At 30.8% G+C, this 27,362-nt stretch overlaps 3 protein-coding genes across 8 annotated transcripts; 1 reads left to right on the top strand and 2 right to left on the bottom strand.

The window, feature by feature from the left end:
• Window positions 1-2,374: 2,374 nt before the first annotated feature.
• LOC105253844 lies at window positions 2,375-6,789 on the bottom strand. Of its 4 annotated transcripts, none has more exons than XM_011262167.3 (5): window positions 6,643-6,789; window positions 5,545-5,833; window positions 5,168-5,463; window positions 3,842-4,060; window positions 2,375-3,734 (listed from the first exon to the last, which is right to left on the bottom strand). In XM_011262167.3, exons 2-5 carry the CDS (start codon window positions 5,772-5,774, stop codon window positions 2,650-2,652), a joined length of 1,830 nt encoding a protein of 609 aa, XP_011260469.1. In that variant the 5' UTR covers window positions 5,775-5,833; window positions 6,643-6,789; the 3' UTR covers window positions 2,375-2,649. The 4 variants fall into 4 exon arrangements, with proteins under 4 accessions (XP_011260469.1, XP_011260468.1, XP_011260471.1 ...); XM_011262166.3 differs by having other exon boundaries at window positions 6,417-6,778; XM_011262169.3 differs by lacking the exon at window positions 6,643-6,789 and adding an exon at window positions 6,335-6,406.
• A 26-nt stretch (window positions 6,790-6,815) lies between these two features.
• On the top strand, window positions 6,816-21,798 carry LOC105253845 (F-box only protein 32). 2 transcript variants are annotated; one of them, XM_020028279.2, is made up of 9 exons: window positions 6,816-6,924; window positions 7,797-8,194; window positions 18,882-18,928; window positions 19,237-19,286; window positions 19,501-19,687; window positions 19,810-19,985; window positions 20,065-20,315; window positions 20,420-20,650; window positions 21,257-21,798. In XM_020028279.2, exons 2-8 carry the CDS (start codon window positions 8,073-8,075, stop codon window positions 20,616-20,618), a joined length of 1,032 nt encoding a protein of 343 aa, XP_019883838.1. In that variant the 5' UTR covers window positions 6,816-6,924; window positions 7,797-8,072; the 3' UTR covers window positions 20,619-20,650; window positions 21,257-21,798. The 2 variants fall into 2 exon arrangements, with proteins under 2 accessions (XP_019883838.1, XP_011260472.1); XM_011262170.2 differs by having other exon boundaries at window positions 20,420-21,798.
• Window positions 21,799-23,520: 1,722 nt separating this feature from the next.
• On the bottom strand, window positions 23,521-27,070 carry LOC105253842 (condensin complex subunit 2). Of its 2 annotated transcripts, XM_011262165.2 has the most exons (3): window positions 26,923-27,070; window positions 26,715-26,845; window positions 23,521-25,830 (listed from the first exon to the last, which is right to left on the bottom strand). In XM_011262165.2, the coding sequence occupies exon 3, from the start codon at window positions 25,756-25,758 to the stop codon at window positions 23,698-23,700; it is 2,061 nt and encodes a 686-aa protein (XP_011260467.1). In that variant the 5' UTR covers window positions 25,759-25,830; window positions 26,715-26,845; window positions 26,923-27,070; the 3' UTR covers window positions 23,521-23,697. The 2 variants fall into 2 exon arrangements, with proteins under 2 accessions (XP_011260467.1, XP_011260466.1); XM_011262164.2 differs by having other exon boundaries at window positions 26,715-27,070.
• Window positions 27,071-27,362: the final 292 nt, after the last annotated feature.

Below are 27,362 nucleotides of genomic sequence, written 5' to 3'. Positions count from 1 at the left end.
TATATAAAAAATAATGCGTTATTAATTTTATGCCTCTATTACTTTAAATAATTCAATCTCAGAATATATTTATGAAAATGTTATTTTACATATTAACTTGTATTACCATACTTTTGCAATTAAATTTATGATATTAACGTATTTAAAATGAATCTTAAATATTTTATAGTAGAGGCGATATTTATTTATATAAGATGTTATAAACACATCGTATTAGCTGATAAATCTGATAGATATGAACGCAAAAAAAAAAGTGAAATTCAATTGTGGTAAATATTTATTAAGTGTTCCCACAATTGTACAGTGTACTTTATTTCTACGTTCTTATATTTTGTTTGTATAACTCTACTTTTGTGTATCTTGTATAGATAGTACATATCTTATTTGGATTTTATCACTCTTGATATATATTATGCAAAAGAAATTAGAAAATATAGGTACAGAGAATTTCACTAATTTATTATGTAAAATGTGGATGTTCATTATATGTAAAGTTTGTTATATAAATGAGAATTGATAGAGCATTTCAAAGTTTTTAATTTGTACCGAATCATTTCAATTGAATAGTCTTGTATCTTTATGCTAATTATAATTTTGTGTCTTGTAACAAAATAAAATGCAGTTTTCTTTATTAAGTGACCATATTATGACCTAAGAAATATTGAGTAAAATTGCATCTCATAAAATATCAAATAAATTTCCAATTAATGTTAGAATTTTAAACATTAAGTAAAAAATGGACAGATTTTTATACATTTATACATTAAATTAATATACATTTATATATTAATTTAATATATCTAATATATTTTCTGTTCCTATCCAAATATATTTTTATAGATAATAAGTTCTATTATTAAATAATTTTTATAATTGATTATAACAAAATATAAAACATTTGATATTTTATTCTATAATTATATAAATATAATGTAATATTTGGAGCACTTATCTTTCATTGAAATATCAATTAGTACTATTTAAATTATTTTGAATCATTTTAAATATTCGCTTATTTCCGTATAAGAAATATCTTTATAAAGAATATCAGAAATTTCTAATATATCTCTTGATTGTTATCCATATTAGATTGAAGTTAAGTGTACATTATCCATTACTACGATGTGTGATTTGTGTAAACATATCAATATTCAAGAAGTATTATAATTGTAATATGGCAGCATAAATTAATTCTTGGTAATTTACATCCAAAGAATCATGAATTGCTTTCTAAAATTCTTTATCTTGATGTATTCTCTTATAAGAGAAAGAGATGAAGAATTTATAATTAATAGTTAGATATGTTATCACTGTGTATTGATAGTAATTGTAAAAGACTAGATCTAAAAATTTTTTTGCAAAGTACAGAATGGCCAGCATTTGTTGCGATCAAAACTTATTGTGAATGTAATCATTAAAAAAATAGCGAAAGTATCAAACTTTCATTATTCCAATCATGCTCACATGTACACTCACACATATAGTTAGCTTCTTTGTGTTATTTTACATATAATTAAAATATATTAAATAAACTATACATAGGCGTTATCAAACGTGAACAAGATAAAACTGACATATTATATATCTTTCTAATTATGAGCTAGATACATGTATTCAATCAACCAACATAATTACAAAATGATAAATGTTAAATTCAATATTTCAAACTTAACGAGTATATTAAGCGTGATGTGGGAATGTGCGTTTTTTGACAGTTGCATATGTATTTAATATACTTTTTTACATTTCTTTCTTTTCAAAAAGTATACTATTTACATAACAATGTAAGAGACAATTAGAATATGAAGCGATATATAGAGAAAGAGATAAAAACAATTCAAGGGCAAGACAGATCGATTAAGTCACTTGTTTCGAATAATTATTCGAACTCATGAAAATGTCATGTTAAAATATATATTTTAAACGAGATAACACAAAACTTAGTTAAGTTTCCAGATGCATTAATATTGTCATTTAATTGCTATTAATTTATTGAAAAAGAAATTCTTTTTCTCTCAGTCAGCTTCAAAATACTGTCGATATGTTTAATTTGACATATGAATTCATCTTATTATATCATAAATTACATATATCAATAATCACACTAATATATATTTTCAACAAAATATAATGATAAATCTATTGCACCTTTTTTGATTATATGCCAATGTCTAGTATATTACATAAAATATAAGATTTTCATCTTTATTTATAATTTGTATTAAATAAAATGTATAAAAAAATATACAAATTATAAATAGAGATGTAAATATATATACGAAAATTTGTGTTAACATTTTTATGATGTATTTAGTATAGAGGTAATTAAATATATCTTATTTGTTTTCTTTTTTGTTGATTTTAACTAAAAATAGTTAAAAAAGTGATTGTTCTCATGTGTATACATTATAGAAATATCTATTAATATCTTATAAAACACGAGCTTCGAAAATATTTGAGATTTCTAAAATAGGAAAATATATAGATTAATTCATAAAGTGTTATAGAAAGTTCGAGTTTATGAAGTATTATTAATTTTTTACCCTGATGCACACACACACACATATTTAACTATATCACAAGATCATATAACTACACAATTAATCATTTTTCTTATTCACAAAAATAGCAAGTTTTTTAACAATCTACTTAAAATCCTGGTTCCATTCTGACTGATAAAACGCTACTTAGCATGTCACGAATTTCTGCCACTTCTCTCCTACTTTTTGCTAATTTATCCTCTAATTTTTTATTTTCTCGCATTATCTTTTTCATCTTCTTCCAATATTTCCGTTTGTCGACATGACGACAACAATCTGGATAATTTTTACTACGCTTACAATCTATACAAATTTTATCTTTGCAACAACAAACTTGATTATCTTGCAAACAAGAATGTTCACCTGATGCTAAATTTTCTTCTATAGTTTCAAAGCATTTCATTTTATCAATAGTTTCGCTAATTTTTGATAGTGAAGACATATAATTGGGTTCTCTAAGTAAAGATTCTGTATCTGTTTTTAGTACTAGATTGTTACTTTCAGTTGACTCAAGTGACTTCAGCATATTTGGTTGGTGTGTACTATTAGTTACATCACTAGATATTTCCTCTTCATTGTCTACTTTACATTCTATTATCGCATTTGGTATGCTAGACCTAATAGGTTCGCAATAATTTGCAGTTGTATCACATACTCTAGACTGTCTTTTGAGACTTCTTCTCTTTTGCATTAATGTGCATTCCGTACTTTGACTTTCAATAGAGCGCATTGCGCCATCACTAAATCTTCGTCTTCCGTCAAATATTTTACTTCTTAATGATTTAGTATCACACGATCCATCGCTAGCCCTTCGAACATCAAAAAATTCAGGTTTTTCATCTTTTGTGGAAATTGTATTGAATAAATTATATTCTTGCTCATTATTATCTACATTTGTGCCATTTTGAGCAATATTCAAACTATTCGCGATCTCTCGATTGTCTTTTAATAATTGGTCAGTTTCGGGAAAATCTACAGTATCAAACGATAATTGTTTCGTTAGTTTCTTGTCTTTGTTTGAAAAATACCGATGTTCAAGCGTTATACTTTCTTCTAAAGGTGATTGCTTTAATTCTATAGATGCATTAATATCCAATGAATTACGATTATCTATTGTATTATTGGACGTAAGATTTGTATCATTGGATATTTCGATTAAATTTCCATCACATCCAAAAGCAAATGATTTTTGTCCTACAAGAAACATTTTACTCAATATTTATAGAGAATAATAATATAGAGATAATTATATAGAAATTACATATTAAGACAGAATAATTTGTACCAAAATTTTCATTTACCTATAATCATACGTTTGTTGCACATATCAGGACTCTTGGAACGTGGTTGTTCTAAAAACTGCCTGTTATCAGGAGACAACACAGAAAGTCTTCCTGGGTTTTGTAAAGGATTGTACTGCTCACAATAATATGAATTTGTATCCATTTCATGGCTTTCGTGTTCCCGCAAACGTTCCATAATTTTTTGCACAATTTCTGATGGAGCTACATATGGCGATCCTTTAAAAAATAAAAAAAAATAAAATATATCTCTGTATATTCATTCTAGCCAACAATAATTGCCGTCAACTAAAATGATGAGATATATAAAGCTGAAGATGATTAAATACTATAATATATGATATAATATTACATATATAATGATATAATATTACATATTGAAAATTTCACATGTAATATTATATGTATAAAAAATACAAAAAATACAAATAATGGCCTAGATAAATTTAAGCTTTAAATGTATCACATAATGAATATTTTTTAAATGGATGAATACTGCACACAATTTGAAAAATTCAATACTACTTTACACACACTATAAGTGACAATACATTAAAAGACATTCATTAAATTCTACCACCAATATAACTTGCATTTTAAATCTGTGCTCTCCTTGTGCATTAGTATGCAATAACATATTTATTTTTGCATATATTAGCATGCAAATTAATGTAAAAATAAAATTACACATAGCTTTATTGTTGTGACAATGTGATGGTCTATTATTATTATATGATGATTAACTAAGCACTTAAAATTCTAAAAGTGTAATATTTTCACAATATAAAAAATCACAAACTTCTACTTAAAATAACAAAATATTGCATATTTAATTTAAACTCAAAAGCAATGTGAAGAAATATAAGAAACTATAAATATAGAAACTATATGTCCACCGAAAATAAAGACTATAATAATACAAACAAACAAAACAGCTTTTCTAAATACAATTAAATTGTGCATACATCAAAACAGTTTTGTCTACAAATTTTTACGCGAGACTTACAAAATTATCTGCTTCCGAGTTTCTATGCTGTCGGACGCGTGTGGAAGCGCATAATGCGCTATTGCTTCCTACAAAATTATCATGCTATATGGAAAATATTTGCGGGTTTATTTTATTCCCAAGAATATGGTTTTAACGATCATCATAAAAGAACATCATAAAGATTTTGCTACATTTCATATACAGAAATTATTAAAATGTTTGTAAGATGTTTATAAGAGTTGAGATTGATAAATTTAGAATCATTCCTATCTTTTTACTTCTACAAAAGAAAATGGTAATTTGTTATAGTATGACTGTTATTGAAAAATCAATCTTACCTGTTAGGCCTCTGTATCCTAAAGATACCGAATCAAAAGATTCACTACTCTCTTGTTGTTGCTTAAGAAACTCATCTATAGCAATGCCTTGTAACGATGACGGCTGAAGGAATCTCTTAGGAATGCGAGAAATTGGATCGTTCTCCCGCGGACTGGTTGAGCAACCGCCGAAACCAAGATCAAGCAAAATTGCTGTCGGATCCGCTTTTCGTAATTCTAATAAACTTTCAACACTACTACAGTGGCTACTGTCTGATTGAAAGCTCGCATCTCGTGCCAGTCTATGAGGAAGCGAACTGCAATTTAAATATTCATAATTTAATATGGATATTAAATATTGGTAAAAAGAATACAATCTTAAGTATGTTTAACTATACCTTGGAAGTATTGGTGTATTCATTGTCGATGAAGTAGGAACATTGATAGGCGCTGATATAGTCATGCTTGGAAGCTTTGAAGCTTTAGGAAACGGAATGTTTTTAGGCTCTGTTGGTGTTAATGGTTTATTCGAATTGTGTTCTTGACATTCGTTTGTACTGTCCGATTTTGTAGGCAATGGTATTGAATCAATCCATTGTTGAACTGGTCCACCGGCACGTCGTCTCATTTCCCAAATTCCACGTAACCAATCTGTCACTTTCAGAATAGTGTCCTTGCCCACATTTTCTAATTGAGTGAATTAATTATACAATAATTAATAAAATCATATAGTAAAATATATATATATATATTTTTTTTATAAATATAAATAAAAATATTCTTATTTATATATATTATAGGGATAATTTTTTATTGTATCATTTTAATATCATAAAAATATTGCATTCAAACATTGTAATAACAGAATATTTAGCATGCATAATAATGATAGCAATATAACATATGCACATGCAAATTTTATATATATATTTTTTCCTATATTAATTACAAATTTTCTTAAAGTCTGTCATAAAATATCATGCTGCAAGATATCCAAGCTCTATTAAAAAAATAAACGATATTTAAAATCTTTCAAAGAATTGTCTGTGCATGATAACTTTAATGTAAGCATTAAAACGATAATGCTGATAAATACATTCTTGTATTTTTATATAACTCGACATGATGTCATATGTGTATGGCATAAATATGTATGCAATTTACTGTTTTCTAATAAAGCTTCGAGACCTAATTCTATCCGCTACACTCCACTTTAACTTGTCAACGTAAAACGAGAGAAACACGTAATATAATTTTGATGATGAAATACCTGGATCCATATCCTGTCGGAGCATGAAGATAGAATATCATAAAGAAGTGCTGTATGTCGCGCGCGCGTATGTACATATCACGTGCCATATTACAGAGAGAGAGAGAAAGAGAGAGAGATATTGTACTACGTTCAATTTATATTTACGCGCGATTGCGAAATTGTAATGGATTGTAACGAATGCGAAATCGTTCGGATTGAATCAGGAGAGTAACGCGATGCTTACCTTCGTCCAATTCAAATGAACGATTCACACACGACGCTCACAACAAACGAGCGCGATATCTCTGCGACAGAGACTCGAAACGCATGTCCGCGTGACGTTTCCACAGCGATTTGTTTGCGGCGCGGAACGATTGAGACTGGTTGCGCGCGTCTACTTGTCACAGTTAGTCACAGTGTCCGTGACAGCCACGTCATCCGTTCCGGCCGTCAGTGACGGACGGACGTGTCTCGAAACCCTTGCAGCCTTGTTGATAGAATAAATGCAAAGTGACATTTTCCCTGCGTAAGTTGGATTGGCTGTTTCATTTCGATCGGCTCAAACCTATTGTAAAAAAAAATTTATTAATTCTTCGGATGTTCGAAAGTTTGATAATAAATAATAAAATTAATATATGAAGATTAATAAGATATCTTAGATTAGAAACTCGCGAACATAGATTTGTATTTAAGATATCTGAAAAAATTAATAAATAACTAATAATTAATTTTGTTGGTTCAAATAAATGAAGTTTAGTACAAAATTATTGTTCAATCAATCGCAAAAAATTATTTTAAATATTTTTTTAGTTTATTTAAATTTACCAAAATTTTTTCCTTTCTTAATAGGTTTGTACCACGATTTTTTTAACATTCTATATAAGTATGTATACATGGCTCATTGTGAGAATAGAGTGCGTTTGCTAACTTTACTACAGCGAATAAGTAAAATTTTGCAAGCAAGAAAAACTTCTCTTTATTGATAACAGATGGCACTTGCTTGCAAAATATGAAAATTTAATAGATGTCAATTCTAGTTTTCTTTTATCATTTTTACTGCGCTATATATCTTTATATCTATTGCAAAGAAATTTTGTAAGTATATTTAGATATTTTTTTAGAAAGAAGTGCGCACATAATTAAACAAATTAAATCTCATACATTTCATGTATACATTTTCGCGCGTTTGAAGCTAGAAATTTTTGAGATGGATGTATCGTATTTTATCAAACTTGCTGTTGAGTCCTTTAATGGATTTTTACATAACAGCAAGATACAAAAGGTAATGGTCAGAATCTTTTTTTTCCGATTATTCTTGAATTTTTTAACCTATAAAAACATATCCTTCCGCATATGAAACACACATACATGAATATCTTCGATATGCTCCGAAAGCAGCTGACTTCAGGCTTCAGGTGATTTGAGAAGATGTACGAACGTCAAGCGCGCGCACGCGCCGTTCGACGCCGCCTCACAGCTGATGCGCGGTGACGTCACTAAACAAAGCCATGCGCGCTCGACGGAGCGCGAGACCGAGAGCGGAACAGAGCGAAGTTGTCCGGCGAAGGGAACGGAACCACGCAGTGACGGCGGACACGGCAAGGTGCGCCTCGGCTCCACGGTTACGCGAATCGAGTCCCGTCGTCGCTTTCCCAGTCTTCGCGCGTCCTCAGGATGCCGTTCATATCCAAGGACTGGCGTAGCCCAGGCGAGGAATGGGTAAAGACGGTCGAGGGTTGGGAGAAGAAGAAGATCCTCGAGTGCGCCAACAACAAAACCCTCTCGCTTCTTCTGCGGTAAGTCGTTGTTTCAGTCGCTCTTTCTCTCTCTTTCTATCTTTTGCTATACTTCTTCCCCTCTTGCTTCTCTCCATCGTTCTTTGTTCGTTTCGCGGCCTACGACTTTCTCGACGCACAGCTGTTAATCCGGCGTTTACATCGATCCGACTGACAGCTCCGTTTGTTTACATGCGAGCGCGAGCATCCTTGCACTGACTGACCGACTCGATTTGCCACGCAAATTATTGCATCGATCCAAGACGAGGAATGTATAAACACGTTAAATGAATATTGTTATTCGCAGTGCTCCTACTTGGATAAGGCTCAAGATTTCTTTCTGACTGCTATAGGTATTATAACGTCCCGACTAGTTTCCCGTTCTTTGAAACGCTCCATGACAGCCTTGTCATTAATGGATGCTGATATCTTTAATATAATACGATTAATTCGACTATCGCGAATATAACGTATGTCTTAGAGTCTAATCAAATATATGAATGCCATCTTTATATCAATATATATATATATACATATAATATGCATATAATGTATATGCATAAAAATATATATATATATATATATTTTTTTTTTAAATTAATTAATTCGTTTATTTATATTCAATATTTTACATGATGTCGTTCTAATATTACTTCTATCCTTACTATTTGTATTATGAAAAATAGTATCCTTACGACGAGTCGATCCTCGCTCATCTTCCGGCACGACCCATGGGTGATACCATGTTCCTCGAATAGCTCACGCGACTCGTAACTCGGGTAATTTTCAAGATCGCGTGTGGAATAACATTGTAATATCATTCAAACTGATCTATAATAACGTACAATATACAATACAAAAATTATTTGTTTTTTTTTCCATTTGTCATTAAAGCGATGTCGCTAGAAATGTCAATCTCATGAAACGTGAGTCGAGTCGATTTCAAGTATTCGATTCGTATTGAGCCAATTCCATGTGATTTGAGCAAATAATAATATCAAAATATCAATAAAATAGTATCGGAAGATAATCACTAAATATAGAATGCTGTCTTGAGGGTGAACGAAAAATGAAGAAGTGTAGAAATAGTGAAGGACAAGCCTATTATATATCATAAGGATAGCTATCTATAATCATTTTTCATTAAGTTTATTTTTATTAAATAATATTCTTGACATGATTTTTATATTTCTCTTTCTTTTTCTATGCTTTTAAAATTGAAAATTTTAAATACTTTATTAAATAAATTGCTAGAACATTATTTAAGAAAGCAAAATATTACCAAAGTTTTAGTTGTAATTGCTCAAATCAGAAGCAAAAAACGCGAGTAATTTTGTGACATATTAAATAACTGCGCTTGACGTTTCGAATTTGTGATAGAAATAAATACGCGCGTAAACTTGTTTTTCTTGAATATATTGTAACTTGTGTTACTTTGCAAAAAATCATACGTTCACTTGTATCGAAATCTATTCACGTTTTGATTTTTATCAACACAGCTGACCTGAACGCTTTGAGTTTGAATCAATCGAAAATCACGAGAATCATATCAAATAGTTATACGTGTAAAAAACAAAAGGAAAAGATCTATTTTCTTTTCTTTTTTCAGTCTACGCTATTGTGTGAATGTGCGGTGTGTCATGAAAGTGAGATCACACCCACGGATTTCCTGACATTCGGATTAAGAATTAATTAAGCGCTAATAAAAGTCAGCAGCTTGTTAGCTCAGCTCAAAGGGAATTATTTTTTCCCAACAGAAAATACCAATTTCACTTATTGACACCTATAATAAAAGTTAATATATCTTCACTTCAAATTATATTGTTTAACTCTAAATAAGATTATGACTTTTTTTTAAGATATATAGATTTAATAGTAAAATATACATAAGTTGAAAATAAAAATAAAAATTTATAAATTAATCTTTTTAATATTTAAAAAATTAAGAATTCTTTAAAAATTAATTTAATGCAAAGATAGAGCATGGAAAAATATATAATATAAAAATAAAATTTGTTTTTTTCTTTTGATGCAGAAAAATACTTATTTTATTTATAAGAGTTAATTAATAATAGGATAATATCTTACATATCCTATAATATGATTTGTTATTGTTTAGAAATTAATCTAGATATATGTCTTATTTCTTTGTAGCTTATATAACCGTTCTCTCTTCGTGTTAATAGGATTTTAGAATTTCGGAGATTTATAGGACTCGCAATTAACTTTCGAGACTTATTGGCGGTTTACTCGTCCTCGGGATGACCGCCGGTTGCGCATCGTGATTTCTTCGACCGGATATTAAGCCCATTGTGCTCGTTGCACCAGTTGTGTTTGTGACCGTGACAGACTTAGATAATTAGAATCGCGATGCATTAAGTTGACGGGCGCTGTCAAAGAACGCATAGCGCGGTTCTTTGTCTCCGCAACACGCGCATCGCATTTGCAAACAGCTGTATCGCGTAAACATACTCCCCCGCGCGCGACTTATTCCGCCTCGTAAATATTCTTCGTCGCTGGCGAATGAACCAGGCATGATCTTATTAAGAGCAATATAACAAAGCTTTGCTTGCCACTTTAAAAAAAAATTCCACTTGTAAATTCCATTCTTTAATTGAAAGAATAGTGCAAATTGCAATGCTTATAGAGATTGTAAACCAAATTTTATAATTTGATAAAAATTTGTGCCGCAAAATTTTCATTAATTTACATATATTATTAATACGTAAATTTATACAGTGTATAATTAACTTGGCATTTTATTAAAAAATAACACGCAATATATAATTAAAAACATTTACTTAATAAATACAAATAATTATACGAGAGAGATGTATGAATAAATATATAGATGATATTTTTATGATCCTTATAAATAACCATAAAATACAAAAAATATTCTAAAATCTAAATGATTTCTAAATCATATCCGATAAGAAGTTTCTCATTTTCTCTTTTCTATGTGAGAAACGAAAGATCTTAAATTATCCGTTTTGTACCAGATTTATAGTACAGCATATCAATCGATTCGCAATGCAAACTTGATAATTGCTTTGCTATTCTTGCTTTCATATCGGCGTTAGTTTTAAACAATAGTCTCGTCTAAAATAAAATTACTTTTTTATTCTAAATCTAATAATTAGTCTATTGCAAGTTCAATCGATATATGTACCTACGTTTGACGTTTAGTTTGGAACTTAATTCCAACTCCAAATAATCGATAATTATTATATAGCGACTATGCGACTATGTGACATATGAGAAATTAATTAATTTACGGGAAGTATATAAAAAATTAACAGTTACTAGTGGTTTCTACAAATAATGTAACACAATAAACATGCATTTAAATAGAAAATAATTGAATGATAAAATATACAATAAACAACTTGCTGGAAAAAATATACGTTCGTTAAAAATATGATATCTAATTATTCTCTTTAATGTCTCATGCACTTTAGATAATTACAAAGTATGTATATATTTATTTTTTTTGTATTTTATTTATAAGTATCATAAAAATATCATCTATATATTTATGCACACATATCTCTCGTATAATTATTTTTATTTATTAAGTAAATGCAATATGTGTGAAACAAACTCGTATATGAAACTGTAATTATAGTATATTGCGTGTTTATTTCCGGTAAGATTGCCGCCAGAAGCAGGTGAGCATTTAGCATTTCTCACTGCGTTGTTTGAAATATTTAGTTTTCAAACGGTGCAAATCTTGCATGCCCCTTGCGTTTCCAATTAACGATGCGTGTGTGCATCCGGATTTTTTGCGGTTATGAAAACCTCGTGTACATATGTATATATTTACAAACGTAACACGCTTTCATAATTTTGTATTAGCACACAGTGCGTTGTACTTTAATATTCTTCAAAGCCACACGTATTTCTTCGTATGTATCGATTATTTCTGCGTTATCAGCGTGTGTGTTATACATTTTGTTTTTATTTACTTAAAATAAATTATAATATATATATATATATATATTTATATTTATTAAATATATAATTTTTTGTCATAAAACATTCAATTTAAAAATTCACATGTATGTTTTGTACTTTTAATCTTTTGGAGAGCACGCGCGCACACATACACATTGCATGCAATCAATAAATAAAAATAAATTTTCTTACTTGTATCTTAGAAATATATGAAAATTTTTTAGGGAATTCTATCAAGACATCACATATGGAGCTCTCGTTTCTATATATGTATAAGCGTTTCTATATATGAAAGTTTCGTCAGGGCGCTCAACTCTTCGTCGCGCTTTCTCGCACTCGTCCAAAGAAACTGATTCCTTTATTCCTTTCCGCTAGATAAAGACAATTTAATACGAGGAAGCTAAGATCGAGTTTCTCGAAAGCTTAAATTGGAAATATTGCTAACCAACGAAAATTTATATTCAAAAATTATATTTTATATATTTACGTTTTCATGATTTTTGTTTATAAAATAACTCGCGCTGAATAAAATCAGATTTTAATGTGAAAAAAAATAAATATATAGTTATTTATTTCTTACTTTTAGTATGTAATATTAAAAGTTTTTAAATTTATTATTCTTTTTTATTGGAGACTTAGTATTTTTTATTTATAAATCTTTGGATAAGTCTTGAAGATAATTTTTCCTTAACAAAAGTTTATTTAAGGAGCTTTATTTTCTCCAATAATTTTATCCAATATCTCGGTAATAATAAATCTTAATATTCTAAATAAAACAAAATAAAGTTTAAAATGAAAATTTATTTGACCATTTATTTATCTCTCAAAAAATCAATTAGTAAAGAATCTTTTTTCAATCACTTATAATCTGGATATTATTAATTGTTTGATATTTTTGTTAAGAAAAAAATAATGTCAAGTTTGCGCGTCGAAAGATCCGATATAAAACAGAAACACGATCAATTTCACTCTTTATTGACAAGTTTCATAATAAAAGACTCCATTAAAAGTTGAAATAATTTCTTTTAAAGAAATAGAACAGCGCGTATATACATTTCGTTTCATGTCAAAGCAAGAATCATGAGATATTTATCATTGATAGAATTGTGAATCTCTTCGGATTCGCGGAGAGAACCTTTCCGCATCGAGATTAGGCATCCTTGAGCGGACTAGGGCAAATTCTCAAAATGGGGAAATACTAGCGCGAGTCTTGCCGAGACGGAAGTGGGTCGTGACCTAGCTAGTAACGTGACCTGCACCAATTCGCAATATCATAGTGCTGTGCCCACGCAGCCTTGATAAATTCGGTTAGACAGCGCAGCCTTTTCGTGTATTTGGACCCATAAAGCTGTCGACAGCGATACCATTTATTTTATTTTTTATAACCGGCAAAGAAAACTCAAGAAAAATGATATAGCAGAAAAAGGAGAGTATTTTATCTTTAATTAACATTTTTAATCTCTGTGCTCTTAATAAAAGACTTATCTTTTAATCTGTCGATTATATAGAAATTAGTACGTTTTGTGTAATTGAGCGGAACAAACGTTTTCGAACACGCTTGCTATAAATATTTAAATAAGAGAAAATCTTCATAAAAAAATTTGATATAAGATTTTCAACTTCATATTTTAAATTTAAAAATGCTCAAAATTATTATGAGATAAAGATCCGTTAGATAAAATTACTATTATAAAAAAAGATAAAAGGACCAGCGCAAAGGTGAAATTTATGTAGAAATCGAACGGTTGTTTCAATTTAACAAACCAAAAGAAATGTTTATTTAATTTAAACACGACAAACGCTGCGTTTCATTGCATTGATTTATGCATCTTTGACTTCTTTTCTATTTGGAAATGAATGTGGGAATTTTCTTTTCGGTTTCTTCTTTCGAGGGGAGCAGCGTGTTCTCTGCGGTACACTGAGGATATAGAGCATGGCTTGCATTCGGCTTTCTGCGATATTCCGATTATTATGTTTAATGCGTTGCGCTTTTGAATTGATTTTTTGAATCATCCGTTATTTTGCGTATCTTTGCTTCTGACTTTTTTGACTTTCTAATTAACCATTTACTTTGATTTGCGTTTTTTTCGAACCTTATTTATATTATACTAATGACTGTTAACTTCATTTTTATTTTTATGTTATTCGACATTGAAAAGGATCCGAATTGGATCGAAACGCAGCGTTTGTCGTGTTAAAATTAAATAAACATTTCTTTTGGTTTGTTAAATTGAAACAACCGTTCGATTTCTGCATAAATTTTACCTTTGCGCTGGTCCTTTTATCCTTTTATCTTCTTTTAGTGATTAAAAAATACTATGAATATTATGTGTAAAGTCATATATGTATTGACAATACATTAGCAAAGATATCCTAAAGGAAGAAGAACATAATTGCTATGATTACTATATGACTCATATAGTTGCAGATAAAGTAGCAACATTTTTTTTTTCGAGAAATTTCAATACTTGCCCTAAAAGTAAAAAGAGATTCTTATATTATATCTTACATATTCTAATATAGTGTTGCAAGTATGAATGTTGGGCATTTAATTCTTAATCAGAATTCTTAACTTCGTAACATAATCACAAGGAAATTAAAAAACTAATTTTCTTACCCATTTTATTTTCATTATAGTACAAATGAGAATGTGAAAAGTTGTGAAACGAGCCTCTCCTTCTGCCTGAAATTCACGAGAGAAACATTTTATTAAATTTAAACGTATATTCATATAAAAAAATTTATATAAAATACATATCTACACCAGAAGATCAGAACCGACCTCGTTGTTGAAGATTAGTAAATCGCTTTTTTGCCGTTACATTATCGCGTTGCACGCATATACACACATAATGATCTTGATACAGTTAGATAAAATGGTTGGAAAATACGGATTGTTGCGCGCGGAAGAATTTAAAAGCCGGTTTTTTCCGTTTCCCTCGTTTCTCATTGATTTTAATATGCTCGATGCGCCCACCCGTATTATTTCGACGATTCAACCGTGTACTCGTCCTACGCGAGTTTTCCTAGCCTGACGGGATTAGCCGCACCACGAAAGGGTCGGTGAACCCCAATGGAAGTAAAAGTTTCGTGTCCCGAACCAATCTCTGACACTCTCTATATTCGCATTAATTATTCGCACGTTTTGTGCGATATATCATGTTGTGTGTTGCACTGTACATTTAGTTTCGTGCGTATTATCTCGTGAAAAAATCACCATTACATTCGCTTTTATCGTCCAACTTACATACGAGGTTGGCTTGACTCGTGAATGTTTGTCACGAAATGCTTACTTGGAAAAAATGTTAACCACAACAAAATTTGATAAAATTTGTTGAAATAAAATATTATTACTAATAAAATATTCTATCATTAAAATAAAATATTAAAGTATGAAAAAAATATTTATATATTAAAAGAAAATAAAGCAAGGATAATAAATTTTTGGTCTATTAAATACTAATTAAATAAAATATTTAGATGCTTTAAAGAAGAGGTTTTAAAATAGAAAATTATTTACAAGAATATATTGTCTTTAATCTATAGTTTATCTTTTTTTATCCAGAGTATTCCAAATTTTTGTGTTTTTTCAGAATTTTTTATCTACTACATATATGTGTGAAAATTTTGAGAATCTCTGGTTATACGAGAATTATTATTAATTTCCAAGAACACAACCTTATTTTTCACATTTTAAAATAACAGTGAGTTTATCAGAGGCAATCATAGTAGCTATATTTATTTCGATCCAAATCTGGATACAGTCTCTTCACGAATCTCTTTAGCTTCATTTTGCGTATACTGAATTCCGTCGCAGAAAGTTTTCGCATTGCTATTTTTCGATGTCGTTCTCGTTGAGTTGAATCCCCTTAAAATCCGTCTCTGCTTCTTCAATAATTTTTATTGAGATATATCTAGCTCGATCATTTTATGCCGCAGAGCTAATGGAACAAGATGCTTAGGGTGCTGCGAATGTACTTAGTTATATATCAATCTCTACATTGTACAAAGAGAACTAAAATAAACCATCAGTGTTGTTCTTCTGCGGCTCGGAAATAGAAAGAGAAATGAAGAAACGGAGACTATAGGACTTTCTAAACCTTCCATCAACGTAATTGTTTATAACTTCGAAACTATGTCACTTCAACTATTAATAATCGGACTAATAACTAATCATTTTTAACTTTATAGACAAGTTAACTTTATAGACAAATCCGTCATTGAAATTAAACTCGGATAATAAACTTGAACATTTTGTGCGATATGACATCAATTATTTCGATATATATGATATTTGTCCTTCTATTTTCAAGCAAAACATCGGTTTGACATTGAGTACTTCAGTCAAGGTATCGATATTGAACATTACCGGGGGCTTTTTTATTGGATTCTTTATTCATCGCATGTATACGTATGTCTACAACTGATCGTAATGAATACTACGAGTAGTTATATAATCCTACGAACTAATGATATGAGATATCTTCTCGCCCCCCTTGTTTCTCTGTCGATCTCTCTTTCTCTCTCTCTCTCCATCCCATCATATAAACTTACATAAGATCTCCTACGGGTGATTCGACGACCTTAGACGTCTCGTCGAGCTCATAATTCGAAAGGACGCATCCCGATCGATATGTTAAAATCGAGGTTTTCTCGCATTCAGTCTCGCTCAGGCGGAAAAGTCACAAATATACGTCGCACGCAAAGCTGTTGCACGTGTGAATATATGCGCCGGTTAACGTACAAGGTCATTGTTGCGTCCCTATAATAGAACGAACGTCGTCATTAATTGGATAGGTAAAATCATAAGCGTGACGAGAGAGAATGCGACAAAGTTGTACTACGTTTCTGGATGTGTCTACAAGAATTATTTTGGAAATATATAAGACACATACATGCTTTTAAAATCTAAGAATTGGAAACGATGATAATAAGCTATTAGATACTTAATAATATTGGAATAATATTGGCTGAAAATTCTTATGATGTAAAGAGTCAAAATAGTTCAATATCGATTGTATGCTTCTTTAAAATCGATAATGCAACAATCCTTCTCTTAAAATTTCCGTTACAAATAAATCTCTAAAGAAGATATCTAACATCTCGCAAAGTTTAACATTTTTAAATTTGACATTTATCGGATTCCTAAATCTCTGCGAGAGGTTTACAATTTGTGAGTCGAAAATTTCAAAAATCTGGAAAGAATCGCGTGTATGCAAGTGTTTTTGCAGCTCGTGCATAAATAATCACGGAGAAGAAATCGGAAAGCATTATATCCAATAAAATTCGTTCCATCTTTGTATCTTTTTTAATGGATTTATAAACGGCAGAACTTTAATAAATATCGATCGCTCGGATACTTTGAAACTTATTAAAATTAGCGAGAGGTGTTGGCCGCGTTTCGCGAGTCTCGATAATACTTCGTGCGAATAAATCTGCAAGTTTTAAAAGCCGAGAATAAATCTCATGCATATTGGACTTTTTATTTAAATACAAATTATTAATAGAATTCATTGTAATCCAGTAACAGTTAAATAATCGATGTCGCGTCTATTATGAGACTATGGAGTCATCTCGCTTACGTAATATGTGTTGTTTAATGCGATTTTATGCAATTACGATGCATTTTTTCACTTCCTCCTTCTTTCTTATGTGATTATTTAACGCGACCGAAATGAAAGGGTTATTATCCTCAGTGAAAAGGATGGTTAATGTCTATTTGCGATATGTGTCTGCGTTGATTATGATCAGCGTGTTATAAAACGATTATGGTCTCTGTTAAAAGTACCACTGTCGAGACGGATTTGTCGTGGCCTGTTTAACTGATTATACCGTGAATACGAACACCTACGTGTGTTTCTCTCTTTTTTTGTAAATACAAACCCGATGATACTATCAATAATTCACAGTAATTTTTAGCGAATATATAAATTGTGATCAATTTTCTTATGAATTCAGACTAAAAATTCATTATTTATTGCGGATAAAAATAATGTTATGACTTATATATTTTTATTACTTGAAATTATGCAGTAGTTTTTTATGCAAATCAAAGTTTTTAAATTAAACTCTATCAATTGTCATGTCTGAAAATAAAAATAAATATAGTCCAAAAATTATTTTTTTAAGAGTAAAGTCTAAAATTGATATTATTAAAAATGGATAATTATTATGTTATTAGAGAATCAAAAATATTTTAATATATTCTTACGTATACTTTACGTATTTTTCCTATTATTTTTCCATTTTCCAGACAAAGTTTTGTCTAAAAAAGATTGTAAGAAAACTAGTGTAAGTCCTATGAAATATTATTTCGTGAACAGTATTATACATACTAACTTTCTATAGTCGAATTGAAGCTTACTTTGTCGCGAGAGGTAACAGCCACGAGTCCGTTGAAACCGGTCGCGGTGTATTATGCCATAATTGGGATCGTATATTAGTGCCTCTAGCAGAAAATATCTATACGTCTACTTCTATTCGACATAAAACAAATCATAAATTTAATTTAAGAAATTGATCTAATGAGATATATATTTAAAAATATTTATATTTATTACATATATATGTAATAAATGTATTTATTATATATATATATATATATATATATATATATATGTATATGTATATGTATATGTATATGTATATCAATGAAAAATAGATTAATACTAAATATGATTCCCTGAAATTCTAATAAATCTTGTTTACATCTCTAAAGTGCGCCTATTTCATATCATTTTTTTTCTTACAGCAGCGAGAAAGATGCCGGCGATAAGAAAGAGAAAGATAAGAAGAAAGGTAAGAAGTAATATTACCATTGAAACTTATTTACATTTTCGATTCCATATTCCATATTGAAATATATTTCAATTCCAATTGATCTTTGTTAGTTGTAATTATAAATTCAAGTTATAAACTTGTATTTTCTTTTTGTATTATTTTACTTTAATATCAATAATTTGAATCGACTATGTCGAGCATATCGGTCAAGTAATTTTGCCGATGTCAAGCATTGAAAAAGGAAGAGAGCAAAAGAAGAGGGAGCATCCTTAGTAAAATAAACTCGTGAAAATTCTTGACTGACAAACATTTTTCTTCAATTTCAGAAAATGCCGTCCAACCACATTGTCACATCACACTGAAGTGCACACGCGAGGTGAGTGACTCCTTCCGGCCTGGTCTTAATTTAGACCCAATCTTGTGCAAGAGGAAAGAGACTGAGATTTGCTCGATAGAGACATGTTAAGTGCGACGAGAAAAAGAAACGAAAAAAAAAAGAGATACCAGTAACAAACTGTCGACAGTCCTTACATCTCCTATACTTAGACATCTTAGTGAGCGAGATCGTTATCCGTTCGCTAAATTTACAGATCGCCGGCTTCAATGGCCTGAGTGATGCCTTGAAGAGGCTGGATTTCCTATCCGCGGTTCACGATTGCCGTCGTTTTAATTACATCGTCCGTCTTCTGGATCTTCTGGTCAGTCATAGAATGGGTGGTCTCAGTGGATGCGCTCAGAGAGTACTCTTCAACATGCTCGAAGAAGTAGCCCTGGAAGGTAAAAGGATTTCGTTAGTTTATTTCGAGATGAATTCATCGAAAATTGTTCGATTCCGCGGATATATTTTCCCGAAAGAAATGTTGTTCATACTAAACTGATCTTTGCTTTGATATTTGTAGTGTCACTGTCGCAACAACATACGGGAAGACTACGACGTCTTATAGAGAGAGTTCGGGCATTCAGCGCCGGTTGTTGCTGGGGAGGCAGGCCTCTAGGTTCCGTCCTCCTATGGGAGAAGCATAAGGCAGCTCTGGAGAGAATTCTGCAGATTGCCTCATCTATTACTATCACTCAGGTAAGATATTCAAACAAGTTTGCAAAACGATTTAATACTTACAAGGAAATTCAAGATCATAACGGACGAGTCATTGTAGCCGGACGAACAACAACAACCTCAATGGTCAGATTTGCCGCCCGAGTGCCGGCGGGAGGTCCTCCTACGCCTGAGCGATCCGCGAGATATCGAAGCCTCGTCTGAAGCCTGCGAACATCTCGCTGTTTTGGCGCAGGAGCAAAGAATCTGGCGCGAGCTCGCCCAGTATCATTTTACGCCGCAACAGATCGCTACCACCACACAAAACAATCCTGGAAAAGACTGGAAGACTATATTCACTATTGCCCGAAGGTTAATATACATTTTTCTATACAAACCAAGGGTGCTGGAAATATTAATTTAGTGTATTCCAAAAGTTTTGTCATTGTTATATGTATTTCGTCTGTTTTATCCAGATCGTTTGGATTGCGGGAAGAATACGCCGAAATGATACAATTATGCCGCAATTGTCGTTGCTTGTTTTGGCGATCGCTGGGTCATCCCTGTATTGCGGATCAGGATCCAGCATTTCAAGAAAAGCTAGCGGACGTCGATCAGGCGTCTCTCCACGTACCGATTCCTCCGCAGACCTTCCTGAAATTCTTTTCGCTGTGAAAGCTTTTACGATACAATTGTATTGTAAGAATGTATGTGCAAAAAGAGCGAGAACGATGACATAATCGCTATTGCGAACGCTTGAGAGAAAGAGAAAGATATTCTAATGTTATCTTCTGAGAAATATATTTAACTCGAGATATTCTCAATACATGATTAGATTTCGCGATACAATTGTATTGTAAGAATGTATGTGCAAAAAGAGCGAGAACGATGATGTAATCGCTATTGCGAACGCTTGAGAGAAAGAGAGAGATTCTAATGTTATCTTCTGAGAAATATATTTAACTCGAGATACTCTTAATACATGGTATATGGGTCCGAAAGATAGAGATCGATAGGAATATGTTCTTTGAGAAATTTGATATTGATCTTGCTTTAACAAATATCTTTAACTGGAGGCCTATACTTTTGTCTGAATTCTTCATGAATATTTGAAGATGAATAAACCGCCCAGAGCCAGAAAAATACAAATACTACTCAATATACAGATATCTTTTAAAGTTTACTTGCTTCATAATTTTTGATTTATTTAGATTTTTGTTAAAGGAAAATCGATCCTACGCTTTCTCTCTGGTTGCATAAGTAATGTTTTCTATTACTGATTTCCATTTTCACGAGCTCATTTTTATATCTAGATCGAGTGATTGGTATTTTCTGGTCAATGGAATCTCCAGTGTAATACAAGATTTCCAATCTGCTTTTCTTTGCTTCAAGATTCCTATGATGTGGATATGCAGATCATCAGTGTGGATATTTTAAGAACGATAAGGGAAGGTTTTTCCATTATCCTTCGAATTACGGTTGTAGAAAATAGACACTAGTCGTATAATGTTGTTTGTGGTAAGAAAAAAAAGTCATGTGCTGTTTAAGAAAATCGCAGGATTTTATCGATTTACGCTGATAAGCTTTCGGTGTTCGAAGCGGATAAGCGACTATGTGTAATTTTGCGGTAGCACTCTTTGAGATCCACTGGTTTTCACTGATAATATCAGCGAATAATCAATCTACAGTATCAACTTGTCTTTATCGATTTAAACGATATTTGTTATGCTAACAAAATATATCTCGAAGCATATACGTCTGATATTTTGCAGAGCAAAAGAGACTTTCTTGATTCTAACACAAAGTGTTGGAATAAGCTCAATTCTAATTAAAATAGAAATTTAATTTTCTTACAGTTGCATTATCAATGCGAATTATAAATACATTTCAAAAATTAGATTTTTTCTATAAAATATCAATAAAGACAATCGAGTTTTTTTGAAAAAAATTGTTTTCTTCCCGTCATTACAGAATCATTTTGTCGACAGTACAAAATGAATGAAAAAAGTTGTATCATTATAAACACATTGTTTAAAATACGATGTAACATCGATACAATAGAAAAACACAGCTATTCCTTAAACGAACGTACTTTTGATGCTATTTACAGCTCTATTGCATTTTGGATTTGCATTTAGATTATTAAGCAATGTAAATTTTATTTTCATATATTGTCCAAGGCAGAATATTTATCGCGCTATTTATAATAATTATACGCGTCGACTTTTTATTTTACCAGAATGTATAGACTTTATTATTTTTGTGCAATATTCTTATGTATTGTATTCTTTCTATATTTTTTTTATTTTGTAGTATTATTTTTCGGTGCAATATGTATACGTGAATTATAATAATATATTCACAATTTTCGGCCAAGCTATTAATAAATAGAAAAGTCCCAGAGATCTTCTCTGATCGTAGAACGATATCGCTATCGTAAGTTTCAAGAAGATAATTCGACAGTTATCTGGATGTTATGATGAAGATGTACATTAAGTAACTTACAAAGTACAAAATGTAATCGTCATTATCAAATTGCGACCGCAGATAAATCGCGGAATCATGTCGTCGCCTATACAGGGTGTCATAGTTGAAGCAATACAGAGATAACATATATTTGAACTTCCGCATTGTATCTGTATGTTCGTTTCGAAAGATTATATATATATATATATATATATATATATATATATATATATATTATATATATATATATTTTTATATATATTTTATATATATTTTATATATATATATTATATATATATATTATATACATTATTTATAACGTGTGAGTTTATGCGCATATGTATTTATTTGACTGTAACAATAATGTGGATTTTTAAAAAAGACCTAAGTTATAATATCTAATATATAAAAAAAGAAATTCCATTGTTACTAAATCAGAGAACAGAAAATTATACTGCCAAAGCGGATGCTATTGCATTTACATAAATCGATACGTCGTTTGTGTAAATTTCCGTATAGCGACGAGACGTTTTTTTGATATTTGCTGTTTTATTATTAGCGAAAACTTAAATTTACTGCATGACTTAAATATATTAACCTAGTCACTAAACAGAATGACCAAAATCGCGGTTTAAACGCAACATTAATGTGTAATAAGCTCGATTTGAAAAAATTCTGGCAGCTCACATTGTGTACATTAATTCAACGAACTGGTCTCTGTAAGATATATATAAAGCGATCCTGATCAGAATTATTTTACTTACATAAGCAGATGTGTAGAATAGTATTGTGCAAAATGCTTCAAAATAAACTTTATTTAAATATATACACATGTAATTATTAGTTATTATTTCTTAAAATATTTTTACGTATGTAACGAGGATTCTAATTATAATATTTATTTAAGTTCTAATGTCATTTTTTATTTAAAAATATTAATATGATTCTTGTATATACTAATAGAAAGTATTTAATAAGCATCATTTTTATGAAGAATGTTATATCCAAACAATATATATTTTATACATTGCTTTAATTGCTGAAAATTAATTTCTAATTTAAAAATTCAAAGAAATCAATCTAATTTTTAATCCAAATTTTTAATCCAATATTTAACAAAAAAAAACACATGTAGAGTTTGTTCGTGAATTACGCTTATGTGAATATATGTCGATGTATATAATTAAAGCAAATATATGATATATATTGTACAGTTTATATTCTTCATAAAAAATTGCCTATTAAGTATTTTTCATTGATATGTACAAAAATCATAGCAATGGTTTTTTTAATCCGCTCCGACAATAATATCAGACATGTCCGGTAAAGAATCAATTTTTAACGTTTTTTCATTTGCAAGATGTAACAGGGATATAAAAGAAATCGGCACGCTCAATGCTTCGATATTGGTTTTCGTTAATAATTTTGGTAACATCTTGTAAATATCGCTAAATTGTTTACTCTCTTTCATCACACTTATTTCGGTATTCTCTACCTCGTTAATATTTATTAAATCAACATGATCATTCGTACACAGTTTCCATATAGATTTTTTCAATTGTCGCATATCGATCTTTTTCGCCTTGAGACAATATGTAATGGGTATTTTATTAGCTAGCTTTGGCGCGGCGACTAGATTGTCACCGATAAAGTTTTGGCCAGCTAACGCATCATCTTCAAAGTTACAATCATCCCTACCTCCTTCTTCATAATCATCACCGTTATTCGTATCGGGACAATATTCTAACGTGTCGTTTGGATTGTTATAATCGTATTTCTCGTTGTCTGACACATCCATGGTGGCTACCGCATTATTATCATTCTCTTTTCCATTGCTTGGCGGTTTTAAAATCAGTCTTGAATTTAGGTACAGTTTCGTCATTTGCGCAATATCGTAATGCACATCTTCCGGTAACATTAGATCCTCAGTGTTCCATTCTGTTTTCGCGGTCTTGGCTCCTAATTTATTGGATTGACTCAACGCGAACTTTGCATCAATCACGTCAGAATTTTCATTATATGACAATTCGATCTGTCTTTTCTTGCGCAATGGAGCTTGCATACAAGCTCCCACCACTTTGGTGCTGACGGCGATGTCACTGGAAGGTTTTACAAAATTTCGAAATTTCCAATGAGACGGCCCGGCCCAATGCAAATTCATATGCGGCTGAAGAAAAGAATATTCGGATGCATTTGTCGTTAATATTTGAACGTTGCGAGTATCCAAAATATTCTCGTTACGTCGATTCGCTGCCTCTTGGTAACATCCTTGAACATTATTGTCATCTTGCTGAAAATCAAAGTAATTCATTGGTTCAGGCACTGGATTGTTATCGTCTTCGGGTTCTATGCTCGCTTCTAGATCAAAATGAAATCGGTTATTATCATCATTATGTTCAGTTTCCTCAGCCGAATCTTCTTCCGGCTCATCTTCCACAGACCAGCCGAGAAATTCGAAGTTCGAATATGATGCGCAGATCTCAAGATTCGAGAAGTCGTCAATTATCGGGATACTATATTTTACATCTGAATTATTTTGTGAGTTAGATTTATTCTCTGCAATATCAACAAGCACATCGTTATATAGATGCAAATAAAAACCGGAATTTGCATGATGTGGTAGCGTCGCTTGATACAGCATGTCGCTGGTTTGCAAATCTCCCTCTCCTATCATCATCGACATTGGTTTTTGAATTTCGATATTGCCTCGTAAAGACTCTACAGTGCTAAAAATTTTCTGCTTGGCTTTCTTTCTCTTCTTTTTTTGTACCATGTTCACTTCCGCATCTTCCACGTCTTCTCTATGCTCCCCTGCATTTTGTTCCATATTGTCGACCGCTTGTTTATCTAATCCGCCCACTATTTTAAGTATCTCGGTATGCACGCTATCTACACGAAATCCGTAAATTTTGGTGCTCACATCCAGAGATGTGCTAGCCACTTGTAGATTTGACATATTGGCGTCTTGCTTCTTTATCATATATGTCATAAAATCGATCATCTCTAAACTAAACGCATTCTTAATGTTAATCTTGTTCTCAGCGTTCAATTTTATGCATTGAGATATGCTCTCGGCCATCTGAGGTGCCGGGATATTGGCTAAGAATCCCAAACCAAGAGAATGTCTTTTATTGGTGGATGTATTAGATGTGGTAGATAATGGTGTTGATGTAAAAATTTCACGTCGACGAGCAAGACGTTCCGCTTCATCATCATTTACTGAGAGAGCAGTTGAGGGTGGATTTTGGAAAGAAACAGACTTTCTTCGCAATGGCGATGAAGAAGTTGGTGAATGTTGGTGCAGCACAGACTCCAGCCTCTTGTTCACTATAGATTTACGAGCCTCCATGTTGTTATAAAAAATCTATAATTTTGTAGATTTGTACTCTATGTATCTTTTTTCAAATTGATTCTTGCATTCCTGAAGGAAAATAAGCATATATTTATTTCAATCACTATAAATTGAATCATTTATTCTCATATTATATATCATATATTTATTATGTATTTCTATTTCTGCCTAATTTTATTTTTTATGTAATATAAGTCATATACAAGAAAATTGTTAAAAAAATGATAAAAATCATTTCTCTCAAAGTTGTCTTATAAATATAATTTATATAATCAAAACACAGGGACCATAGAAAACGAAACAACAAATTCATGTCTATCAACTGCATTGTTATGCTATTAAGCAAATAAAATATACTTTGCAATATATAATATGCATTATAATTATTGGTTCTTATAATAAGTGCTTAATGCAAATATAATTATTTGATTCAAAATAAAATTATACGTGTAATTCAACCTTAAAGGTTATATAGTATAAACAGTTTTGATTAATACTATGGATTTCAACAATAATCAATAACAAATTAAGTAACATGTTTGTGCACCAAATAAATTATATTTTTAATTTCTGAATAACTTTAAGATATTAAATACTATTGAGATCACTGATGAGATTAATATACATTATGTACGATTATATAAAAAATTATTCAATTACATATCTTATTATTATATGCTTTTAATAGCAAAAATTCACGACATAAATAACAAATCATGAAAAATTCATTCAATACTCAATACATATTAATCACAATTTTTTCTCTTAATAATCTTTAATCCATAATATAATTGTTAAACAGAATTTTTTATAGATCTTGTCTCTAAAAATTGTGCTCGATTTTTGAAGTTATACAATAAGATAAATGAACTGACTGTATCTAATGAAAAATATCTGCATTCTGCCAACAAAAGGATTAATGAATTAATTATAAACATTTAAATATTACTTACTCTCCACTGTTTATAGCAGAGAAATTATTTGCTATCTTCTCCAGATCACCTCTAATCAGCCGTAACAAAATATAATAACGCTGCAGTTCGTCGTGAGTTTTTTGCAGGACTTCTAACATGCGTCTATCGTCCTGAGAAGACATCGGCATTACGACGTACTTTATGATATATGTATGTGTAAGATGTTTAAATGTTTAAATTATCATACCAATTGTCTATGTTTTCTATAACTTGTCTATCTCTTGCTAGCACTTGTTAATGTCGTAAGGGACAGAAAAATAATATTGACAATAAAAATTGCCCGATAATAAGATAATTCAAATATCTTACAAAGTGGTTAACGTACATAACGTCATCAAGCGTTCCTAAAGACTTGCACTACTGATATTGTTCGAAAACTTATATGGGAGGGGGAGTAATGTTTGATTGACCAATCAGGATGATAAAGGAAAAGATTCCTTTATTCTGATTGGACAATCGAACGCGCTTCAAACGTCAGAGTTCAAAATATTTTCGATGGAGTTTACCGTATCTAGATATTTATGCATCATGACTAAAAACTTCTGTTTGCACTTTTTTTACTTTTTCTCTGGCTGAAATATAGGGTCTGTTCTTTTCAGCTGCACTGCTGCACTAGTGCAATTAGTT

Source organism: Camponotus floridanus, unplaced genomic scaffold (assembly GCF_003227725.1).
Source record: "Camponotus floridanus strain SB8 unplaced genomic scaffold, Cflo_v7.5 scaffold55, whole genome shotgun sequence".
NCBI lineage: Eukaryota > Metazoa > Arthropoda > Insecta > Hymenoptera > Formicidae > Camponotus > Camponotus floridanus.
This window is presented reverse-complemented; position numbering and strand designations above follow the sequence as displayed.

Excerpts from the sequence above, each read along its gene's own strand:
- LOC105253844 (XM_011262166.3), bottom strand. The coding sequence starts at position 6,441 with ATGCTCCGACAGGATATGGATCCAG. Across the intron at positions 5,834-6,416 it reads CCGACAGGATATGGATCCAG|AAAATGTGGGCAAGGACACT; the intron begins GTATTTCATCAT and ends TCACTCAATTAG. Across the intron at positions 4,061-5,167 it reads AGGATACAGAGGCCTAACAG|GATCGCCATATGTAGCTCCA; the intron begins GTAAGATTGATT and ends TATTTTTTAAAG.
- LOC105253845 (XM_020028279.2), top strand. The coding sequence starts at position 8,073 with ATGCCGTTCATATCCAAGGACTGGCGTAGCCCAGGCGAGGAATGGGTA. Across the intron at positions 19,287-19,500 it reads CACTGAAGTGCACACGCGAG|ATCGCCGGCTTCAATGGCCT; the intron begins GTGAGTGACTCC and ends CTAAATTTACAG. Across the intron at positions 19,688-19,809 it reads CGAAGAAGTAGCCCTGGAAG|TGTCACTGTCGCAACAACAT; the intron begins GTAAAAGGATTT and ends TGATATTTGTAG.
- LOC105253842 (XM_011262164.2), bottom strand. The coding sequence starts at position 25,758 with ATGGAGGCTCGTAAATCTATAGTGAACAAGAGGCTGGAGTCTGTGCTG.